General features: G+C 45.5%; 1 protein-coding gene across 32 annotated transcripts in view; it reads right to left on the bottom strand.

Annotated features, from left to right (window-relative positions):
- Positions 1-232: 232 nt before the first annotated feature.
- RIMS2 (regulating synaptic membrane exocytosis 2) overlaps positions 233-11,154 on the bottom strand; it is a 438,267-nt gene continuing 427,345 nt past the window's right edge. For all 32 annotated transcript variants that reach the window (XM_045287803.1, XM_045287759.1, XM_045287752.1 and 29 more), the window contains 5 exons: positions 8,878-9,019; positions 3,682-3,794; positions 3,248-3,349; positions 1,836-1,975; positions 233-1,156 (listed from right to left, as the gene is read on the bottom strand). In XM_045287803.1, coding sequence (XP_045143738.1) covers positions 938-1,156; positions 1,836-1,975; positions 3,248-3,349; positions 3,682-3,794; positions 8,878-9,019 — 716 coding nt within the window. In that variant the 3' untranslated portion in view covers positions 233-937. The remainder of the gene's footprint in view (positions 1,157-1,835; positions 1,976-3,247; positions 3,350-3,681; positions 3,795-8,877; positions 9,020-11,154) is intronic.

Genomic DNA, 11,154 nt, shown 5'->3' on the forward strand with positions numbered 1-11,154 from the left:
TATATTATATGCATTTGTCACAGAAAGAGGATTTTAAGTATCTTCGAGAAAGGCCTTTCCTTTGTAATGTCTGCCAAAACACAGACTGTGATTAAAGACTAAACACGGCGTGACTGGTATCACCCTGTGGCACTCTCTCCCCCGTTTAAAACCATGCACTAGTGAAATTTATTTTTAAAAATAATATAAATTGTTGAAAATGGCTGATTTTTATTTTTATTTTTATTTTTTTTGCAAGTTGCAGCCCCAAGAAAATAATTTTAAGTATTCAGCTAATCTGTGTCCATGCAGGAAAAAAAAAAAAAGGTCTCTGTAATTTCATTCGGTAGAGTGTAGCCACAGAGCTCGTTTCTTCAGAGTTCCGCCCATCTTGGCATTGGTGGACGACGGGCCTGGAGTCGCTGGACCGTTCGTTCCTGGTCACTGTCCAGAGGCGGTGAGGACTCATTCCGACCACTTCTTGGGTCCCCTGCTCTCCACCCCACACGTCCTGGAACCTCTCTCCTGGACCCTGTCCCGTGGCTTCATAGACGGCTAGCCCCAATTCTGTGGCATAACAGGGCTTCGGGGGTCAGAGAAATGAAGAAAGAGGAACGATAAAAATATAGAGGTGCCATCGAAAAGGGCAACTGTCGCATGAAACGGACCGATTCTTAGGTTCTAATCCATGGCTTCAGATTGGACGGAAAACTCGAGTGTCGTTGGATTTCACACCTGATAGTTCTCCCACGCTCTGCTCTGCCACCTGAGGGCCTTCGGTAGAGCACAATGTGTGCAACTCCTCTGAGAACGCAGGATCACTTGGTATCCCTAGAAACAGGCTCAGAAGACACAACACAAAGCATGCAGTGGTACCAGGGTTTGCGGCCTGTGGTTTGTTGTGTTGTGGTGGTTGTTTTTTGTAACGCTGGTTGCTATGACAACAGTTTGACAGTTGCTATGAACGAGAGTAAGAAGGTCCGGTGGAACTTTCCAGGGATGATTGGGAAGCTCTTCTTGTCAGAGGGGCCAAGGTCGGATCTACTAGGGATGAAGGGGGGAAGAGTTTGAACCATCCAATAACCATATTGGAGAGCTCCAGTTCATCTAAAAGTATCTGGGCCACTCCCATGAAGGATTTGTGATCCATGCGGCCATAGTCACCCCAGACAATGATCTGTTAGAGCAAAACAGAAAGGAGAGGCCAATCAGTATCGTGACGTCGTAACAATCGCCCAAGACCAACTTGCAGACCACATTGGAATCCAGTCCGTCAGGGGTCTGACATCAAACCTCAGGTGCAGCGAGTTTCTCCTACAGAGTGGCTGGGGAAGTAGCCCCCGGGCACCCACAGGGGCACAAAAGTACAACGGACCCCCTAGGGCGTTCATGGTTGTGACCTTTCCAAACAGACGGCCAGGCGTTTGCTCTGAGGCGTCCCTGGTTGGGTCTGCAGTGCCAACCTTTAGGTGAGCAGTCAAACAGCCAACCTCTCTCTGCTCCACCCAGGGGACTCCTATCAAGTCAAATGGCTGTGTCTAATGACTGTATTTAATCCGGGCCAACTGCTGGGATCCAAAGGTACACTTGAAAAGCTGTACGGGTGTGAAGATCATAAGCACTTTAGGGCGGCTGGATTTCTGTGTGACAAGGGGTATGCATGCCTAGGATTCACTTGAAAGGCAACCACCCTGCAGACTAGTGTTTAAAAGCACTGGCTACGGCTTTCAACTTCCAACGCTTTCTATTTGTGAGAACCAGAAAGAACGATGATTGAAAAAAAATGTGGAGAATAAGATCTGACAGTATATAAAAATATTTCTTAGGCAGGTAGGGAACGAACATCCAGTAAATACCTGTAAAACTTTTCCTTGCGGGCTCTCTTCAAATGATAAGAGCTGCTGGTACAGGGGCTCCAGCGTTTTTCTTGCCACTTTTGTTTTCTTTTTGGCTATGCAGACTCCGTTGTCTAACAGATACACCTTGACATAGGGTGCTTAGGGAAGGAAACACAGGAGTCGTGAGGAGCGGCCCACTATGGAATAAGCCCTGCCCACTCAGGTGTGACCGCTTGTGCTGGGAGGGTTTCCATGTGCTGTCAGAATCATTAGCTAAACCGTTAGGATTGTCAGCCGGCCCAGTAGTGTTAGGCGAAGTTCACGCAGCCTCTGATTGAAGAGGACGTGTCCTCCCATCAGCTGGGATTAGAGAGGAGCAGGGCAAAGATTCTATAAGGTGAAGGACTTCCAGCCTCGAGGGGCATTTCAGGGAGGTGGTGTACTCAGCACGGACCTTACCACTTCTTCCATTTAATTAAACATGCCAAGATCTATTATTTACTCGCACATCGCCACAAATCGTTTAGTTTCCACTCCAAAGGGTGTGTGTGCTGGATTTGTTGGCGTCTGAGCGAGGGATATGGTTTGATCCCATCTGTTCAACTGAGCTGGGATGAGGCAGCTCATTAGGAATTGTATGGCTTGTAATTTGTCTGACAAGACAGCTCATGAGAACTACTTCCATGCAAGCTGAAATCATTATAATCTAAAGAACAGGAGGGGGTGGCGAGTTCCAAGAGCTTTAGAAACACAGCAGTCTTAATCACCACGGCAAGGTTGTATAACAGGGTAACGTAATTCCAAACTTCTGCAGAGACAGAGCTTCAAACTGTTAAGTGAATCAGTGCAGGTGTTGGAGTAAGAAACCAAATTTCAGAATTTGTCCTAATCGCTTTCTACATCATTTTCTATGGCTTTCCGCATCTTAGGTTTTAAGGACATTTCTGCAGTAAATATGTGGCACCATGATAGAAAGTTATAATAGGGCCTCTTTCTCCTTAGACATGACAGGAAGCATTTGTATGCTGCTTGGGAGACTGTGTCTATGGGAACCCTAAGAACGTCCAAGGAGAATGCTGCGGGTCTGGATAAACAGAGGAACGAAATGAAGCACCCACCAGCTACCAAGAAACAGAGGAAATGGTTACGTACTTGCAGTGACTGAAGTATTTCTGCGGAGGGATACTTACTTTGCAGTACTTTCTACAACATAAGTACTTATTGAACAACTAAAGTGTATCCCTACCAGACCACCCCCACAACACGCTCACTCAGGAGAAACACAAAACTATTCTTGCCCGAAACCAGGCATAAAATTGACTCATCTGTTTGCCTTGATATACGGAGCACAGATTTAAGCATTGGCTAAAACGTCCCGTCTCTAAATGGGAAACGTGGACTATGAATAAGCACAGAAAAATCTGTTTTACCTGGCAGTGTCTTGGAACCTGGTTTGACAACAAGGCCACGGGCCCGAATGATCTCCACCTCCAACTGTCCTTTTTTGTCCATCATTCCGACCTGAATGTCACCTAAGGGTGCGTGGGAAAGAAACAAATGCGCCTCAGCATTTCCACGCAGTGAGCGGCACGCTGACGGCAAAGACCGTGGCTTACTAACCTTTCATTAGTTCCCACACATTTTTAAAGCTCCAAATGTATTTAACATGTGTGTGAATACCATGCTACTTCAACAAGCAGTATGACTTAGGATAGAACAACCATTAGTTGAAAACGTCTCCTTGTGGAGCTCTAAGGCACTTCGTTTTTACGGATGGCATTAAAGGCTCTGTGATAGGTAGAGGATAATGTAATGCAATAAAGAAACGGAAAGAACAGGGTCAAGAGCGAGAAGACAGTCTTACCCATTGCAGGTGTGGCCAACGTCTGGCGCCCGACGAGCTGGGCAGGACCAAGGCCATCCAAAAAATCACTGAATTGGCTATCGGACGCCAAGCGGACACCAGGGAAAATCAGACTAGAAGCAAAACAATCAACGAGAGTTCAGCTTTCCACCCTTGTATGCTCAAGTTTCACCTGTCTCCTTCCCGGGACAGAGCATTCCGCACCATGACTTTATCACTTACAGTTACTGAATCCCAAGCCCCACTCTGCTTTCGATGGCTCGCTGGCCAGATTTTCTGGGACCATGCCGACTATCAGGAGCACTTTCCACACGGGCCGGGCTGCTGGAGTGCGTCTTTCTCTCCCCTGGCTCCGAGGCAGGGCCTGCGCTTTCTCCACCAACAGTCCAGACCCAGCGAGCACTCGCCACATGTCACTCGACTGCATTCACGCGACAGATGAAGACGTTTCTGGACCATTCCCCTCCACACCCAAAGCCCAAGGAACTCACTGCCATCGAGTTCATGCTGATTCACAGGGACGCGATCAGCATACACCTATTTTTTCCTCCTTAAACAAATAAAATCCCTTTCCTTCCCATCTTCCTCTCTAGCTGCCGCCTCATGATCTCGCCCTTCCCTTTCCAATGAAATTCCTCGACGAAGTTGTCTCTCTGTGCTGTCTTCCATTTCTCTCCCCTCATTCCCTGTTGAAACTTTAATCACCTTTTCTTTTTAAAAAAAATCATTTTATTAGGGGCTCACACAACTCTTTTCACAATCCGTACATACATCATTTGTGTCCAGCACATTCATACATATGTTGCCATCATCATTCTCAAAATACCTTTCTACTTGAGCCCTTTGTATCAGCTCCTCATTGTTTCCTCTCCCTCCCCGCTCCCCCTTCCCTCTGAACCCTTGATAACTTATAAATTATTATTATATTATCATATCTTACACCATCTGACGTCTCCCTCACCCACTTCTCCATTGTCCGTCCCCCAGGGAGGAGGTTATATGTAGACCTTGTCATCTGTTCCCCCTTTCTCACTCACTTTCCCACCACCCTCCTGGTATCGCTACTCTCTCCACTGGTCCTGAGGGGCTCATCTGTCCTGGATTCCCTGTATTTCCAGTTCCTATCTGTGCCAGTGTACATCCTGTGGTTAAGCCGGATATGTAAGGTAGAATTAGGAACATGATAGTGGGGGGGAGGGGGAGAAAGCATTTAAGAACTAGAGGAAATTTGTATATTTTATCCTTGTTACACTGCACTCTGACTGGCTCATCACCTCCCTGCAGACCTTCTGCAAGGGGATGTCAAATTTCCCCCAGATGGGCCCTGGGTCCCCACTCTGCACTCCTCCTCATTCACAATGCTATGCTTTTTTTTTTTTTGGATGTTTGATGCCTGATACCTGATCCCTTTGACGCCTTGTCATCTCACAGGTTGGTGTGCTTCTTCCATGTGGGCTTTGTTGTTTCTCAGTTAGATGGCCCCCTGTTTATCTTCCAGCCTACGAGACCCCAGATTTTATGTATTCTGACAGCTGGGCACCATCAGCTTTCTTCACTGCATTTGCCTATGCACTCGCTTTTCTTCAGCGTTCGTGTTGGCTGGTGTGCTTCTTCCATGTGGGCTTTGTTGTTTCTTAGCTAGATGGCCGCCTGATTGTCTACAAGCCTTTAATCACCTTTTCACCTGTACCATTCCACCAGTTTCTCTAATCAAGGTCATCAAAGGCCCACAGTGCTGAAGGCAATGTTCAGCCCTTCTCTAACTTGACACCATGGCAGCCGTTGGGACAACCAAGCCATGACTCTTCCCTAAAACACTTTCTCCGATCTGTTCTCCCTGGGCTCCTGGTTTTCTTCTTTGGACACTGCCTCAGTCTCTCTTGCTACATAAAACCCCTCTTCTCGTTGTAGGCACCTGAAACGTGTTCTGCACTGAGCCTGTCTTGTCTCCCATTAAGAAACAACAAACAATAAAATCCAACTCTGTCCTCCTCAAAGGACGCCCCGTCGGAATAAATGGGAATTTAACGTTGCACAGCTCCACCTTGGAGTGATCTTTCCTGTCCCCTTTCTTCTCTCTTGGCTGTTGTTTCAACTCAAACTGAACTCACAGACTTTGCGCTGATTCTGACCCACAGCGACCCTGTGAACAGAGTAGAGCCCCTTGTGGGTCTCAGAGACTGTGAATCTTTATGGAAATTGAAAGCCTCATCTTTCTTCTGTTGAGTGGCTGGTGGTTTTGAACTGCTGACCTTGTAGTTAGTAGTGTGTTGTTAGTTGCCACCAACTTGACTTTGAGTCTTGGTGAGCTCATGTGTTAAAGAGTGGAACTGGTTGGTGTCTAGGGCTTCTTGGGCTATAATTTTAATGGTGGCCAGTCACCACTTTCTTCTGTGGGTGGACTCCAAACACCAATCTTTACATTGGCAGTTGAATGCGACCCATTTGCTTCAACCATGGACTTTTCCCCCAACTGTCTGTATCAAATGCAGCAATCAATCTTATTGGTGCTGCGGTCAAAATACAAACGTAATTGGACTCCCTGATGTTATCACTCTGGCCCATTACCTATCTGCTGAATTATTCCAACAAGCTTCTGACTGATCACCCTGTTGCTACCCTTACCCCTCTCCGTTACAAGTCAGAGTGATGAGTGAACACAGAGGTCACACCACGTCAGTTCTCTGCCCCAAACCCCCCAAAGCGTGCACATTCCCCTTGGAGTAAAAAGCCAAGTCCTTACAATGACTTATAGCGCCATACAAGCTGCACCCCACTTGCCCCAATACTTCACTCCAAATCTGTTAGCCTTCTTGCCCTTCCGGGACAATATGCCCCTCCTCACTTCTGGGTCCTCCTCACTGCCTCAGTTTGGAATGCTCTTAAATATCCTGATGACCCACCCATTTCCTTCTGCTCCCTACTCAACTGTGTATGTTAGTTGATTCCAACTCATGCAAACACCATACGTGTCCCTGCAGAAGTATGCTACACAGGGTTGCCACCGGCTGAGTTTTTGGAAAATCACCTGGTCTTGAAGGTGCCTCTGAATGGGCTAGAACCCCTAACCTTTTTGGTTAGTAGCCAAGTGGGCTAACTCTGCACCATGGGCTCCTTTTCCTGCTTCTTCATACAAAACCAAACCCCACCCTTCAACATTTTTCCTCTCAAAAGATTCTCAAAGGGAAATGAGAATGTATTAATACATATTTTAGAACATTCCATGTTCATATACATTTCAATTATTTGTCTAATTTATTGTCTACCTTCCCCATTAGAATGTTCATACTCAACAAATACTTGTGAAGTGCCATCAATCCATTAAAATATAACTCCCAAGTTTATGTAGTACTCAAATGTAACATACAATGTTCCCCTCCTAGCCCCAAACAGACGAGAATCTAGACCCCTTAGGATCCAAAGTCCATGGTCTTCACCGCCAACTAATAGTGTCTACCTTCTACGACCCAGAGCCTCCGGTCCCTAGCACAGTACCTGGAACACAGGCAGTCTGGGGAAGATTTGTTGAATAAACTTACCGGTATTGGTCTCACTTCTCCAAGAAGACTTATCAATGCTTGGAGTGCAGAGGTTAAAGATTAAACCCTTCTTCTATCTTTTTTTTTTTTTTTAAACATTTTATTAGGGGCTCATACAACTGTTATCGCAATCCATACACACATCAATTGTGTAAAGCGCATTTGTACATCATTCTCAAAACATTTTCTCTCCACTTAAGCCCCCAGCATTAGGTCCTCATTTTTCCCCTCCCTCCCCCTCCCCCCTCCCTCATAAGCCCTTGATAGTTTATAAATTGTTATTTTGTCATATCTTGCCCTGTCCGACGTCTCCCTTCACCCACTTTTCTGTTGTCCGTTGCCCAGGGAGGAGGTCACATATAGTTCCTTGTAATCGGTTCCCTCTTTCCTACCCATTCTCCCTTTACCCTCCCTGTTTTGCCACTCACACCACTGGTCCTGTAGGGCTCATCCATCCGCCCTGAATTCCCTGTATTTTCAGTTCCTATCTGTACCAGTGTACATCCTCTGGTGGTTCTCCACCTTCCCAATGCCGCAATCCTTTCATACCATTCCTCATGTTGTGGTGACCCACCCCCCCAACCATTAAATTATTTTTGTTGCTACTTCATAACTGTCATTTTGCTACTGTTATGAATCGGGACACCCTTGTGAAAGGGTTGTTTGACCTCCAAAAGGGTCGTGACCCCCAGGTTGAGAACCACAGCTCTAGCAGTAGCTCTGTAAAGCACATGGTACTTTACCATCGGGTGTTCAATGAGCATTTATTTTATACTTGACTCTCCAATTTTTTAAGTTTCCTGGGTTAACATAAGATCCATTTCTCACCCCATGCACAAATATTCAGTTAATCCATGTATTTGAATCGGTTCCTATATAATCCTATCTGTAACTGGATGAAAGCTGTACTTGTATTTATATGGTCTTGCAAAGACCAATTTTCCTTAGGGCACATCATCAGTCTATGGCAGCAACTTCTATGGGCTCCCATGGGTTACCTGGCTACGCATGTTATTTCAAGATCTCGTGCGACCATGGTGATGACGGGCAGGGTCACTAACTCCATTTTCCTCTCTCAGTGTTCTTCCTACATCTGTCTATGGGTCACAAGTTGCTTCTGATTGCCAGTTTGCTGGCAGCAGGGCTCCACCATCTTTACAAATACTTAAAAAACAAAAGATCTCAGAGGCAGCTGATTCGAAGGCACGCTCCTCAAAGAGAAGTGCACCTTATTTCCTTGTGGCATTATCTGTTTGTTTGGCTACGGCATTTATCTAAACATTACGACTGCATGCCAATGAGTACATTTCAGTGCTCCATATTTTTAGGGTACGAGTAACTCCAGGAACAAAACTTATTTTAAATTAGCATTTGGGGCACACGTGCTTATTCTTTTTGTGCTCTTCTCTGCAACTTTTAAGAAACGGCCAACTCTTCCTTTGCATCCTCTGTGAGTCATACATTTTAGCATCGTCACCGCAGCACGCGTCCTCCCAAGCCTATTTCCCTTGATATGAAAAGCCAGACCGGCCACACTGCTCCGGGCAGGTGAAGGAGAGTGCTCTCTACAGGAATCTGACCATGAAGAGGACCATGGCGCTGCAGAGCCCGGGGAGGGCACGTGGGAAGACAGGGGTCCTGGGCCAGTCTCACTCACTTTCCTTCGGAGCTGTAGCTGTTCATGCTGCCGTCGGTGGACTCTCGGCTGGCCTGACGAGTCATCCAGTTCCTCATTTCCACCGCCAGCCCCGTCTCCGTGCTCCGCTGCACTGTGCTGCGAAGCTTTTTACCTCCGGCCTCTGCAGAGACAGGGGACAGCAGGAGTCACACAGAGGTGGTAACAGGCACCACCCAAACCCCAGAGCCAAACGCCAGCCAACCGCTCCGAGATCCGATGAAAAGAGCTGCGAAAATACAAGGGGAGGCTCTTATTACGAAGACAGAGAGACTCGGGATGGAAGACAGGGTCTCCTTGAGTGGATGCACATGTTCTAAAAATTCTTCATCAAGCCGCACAAAACACCGCATGTGTGATTCCCATTTAAAACAGTGCTCAAATCGGTAGCATTAGGAACACAAAAGGTTCAATGGGAGTAAAATAAAATCGGTTTTGTTCTCATTGTAACAGCTAAATGTCAGATTTCCTCGTGGCTGTCTTTGCTCTTTGTCCTAGTAAAGGAGCTACTAGGTCTTCATGCTGTTTACAACGAGCAGGTGGTGAGCAATTCCAAACTTCTATTTTCAGCTTTTAAAAAAAATCTACCTTTGTAAGGTGACAAGTATTAGAAGGGAGAGGGAAAAAAAGGGAGAGAAAGTCTGTTTGGTAACAAATTCACATTTGGGGATAACTTTTAGAAAAATTTAAAATATCCGCAAAGGGAAATGAGAAAACCCAGCAATAAATGCCACGTGAACGAGCTTTGTACTTTTGGGTCAAGGAGAGTCTCTGTCTCAAGGATCTTGGGGAATTTGCAACTGAGATTTATTTACAGAAGCCAATTAGAAGACCACTGTCATTGGTGCTGGTCACGGTCTGTCAATTCAGACCCCAAGTAGCAGGGCAGAACCGGGCCATGGAGCTTTCTGGGCTGTGACCTCTCAGACTCAAATCACCAGATCTGTTGTCCAAGGTGCCTCTGGGTAGATCTGAACTTCTAACCTTTGGCTACTCATAGAGCTCTGAGCCCATTTGGATCATCTGATTTGGAAGACCAAATAGAAAACTGTATCAAGTACCTAAGACAGAGAGGTAAGACGTGATACCAGGAGAAGTTAGAGAGGATGGAGAACCACAGAAACAGAGGGGCTTGAGCTGGCTTTTTAAAAAATGGGTCGATTGGGACCAGAGGAAAAGCAAGCACAGGTGTTCTGAGGAAGGTTTTGCAGTAGCATGAACAAAAGTACAGGAGAAGGGATGTCCATTAGCATTTGAAGGGATGGTCTAGCAACCTAATCACAAACAGGAATCATGGAGTAATTAGTACATAACAAACAGGAATCGTGGAGTAATTAGTACATCAGAAACTGCTCATTTTACTAGGGGCCTTAGAAGCTGAACTCGGAAGTATTTGTTGGAGATAACTGAAGCAAGAGGCTATATCTACTTGCTCCCTGTCAACCCTAACTATGTATTTACACTGACCCAGTGTCTAGCTCTTTGGGACATATCCACATGGTAAGCTCTTTTAGAGCCTGATAATATATTTGCCTTTAGATCAATAAATATTAGGTATTGCCTGTGCTTCATGGAAATCCATTTACACCAACCCTGTGGATATAGTTAGTCACCGTTCTGAAACACTGCTTTAAGTTCTATCTATTATTCACTGCAAACTTCAATGTCTATCAATATGCTTTAAAGATATATGAAAATAAGTTATGACTTATCTATACCTCAGGTTCCTTACATTAGGCTAGTATCAGATTATTGATAATGAACATGTTGTACTGATATTAACTGCAGGGAGATATAGTTTCCCAATTTGATGAGGGAAAACTCTTCTTCACAAAGGTATGTCAGTTAAGTTACTGAAAAGAAATGATAACATTGAAAAATCACCAATTTGCAATGTCAAATGTAAGCATCAGTGGATGTTAATACCACTAGATGGAAAGTCAGGAAAGGAAGATGAGCCAAATAACCGTTCCACAAATTACCTGTAGATGTTAAAGACAAAAAATACACTTGAACGCTAGGAAACATTGCAACCACCATCTTAAGCAAGTATTAGTATTAGGCAATCATCCTGCTGGAAAGCCTGCTGAAATGAGCCTATCCAGTTGGTCTAGACAAAACTACAAACCCTGAATTCCAATCAGGTCACTGGAACCAACTGTCAGTGTGGAAGACCCAGGGGCAGAGTAACAAGACAAATGAGACAGTGAGGAAACAATCAGGTAACCTAGACCATGGCATATTGTTCAAACAATTGGC

Source organism: Echinops telfairi, unplaced genomic scaffold (assembly GCF_000313985.2).
Source record: "Echinops telfairi isolate 266 unplaced genomic scaffold, ASM31398v2 ScPeMD7_1;HRSCAF=3_0, whole genome shotgun sequence".
In the NCBI taxonomy this organism is placed as follows: Eukaryota; Metazoa; Chordata; class Mammalia; order Afrosoricida; family Tenrecidae; genus Echinops; species Echinops telfairi.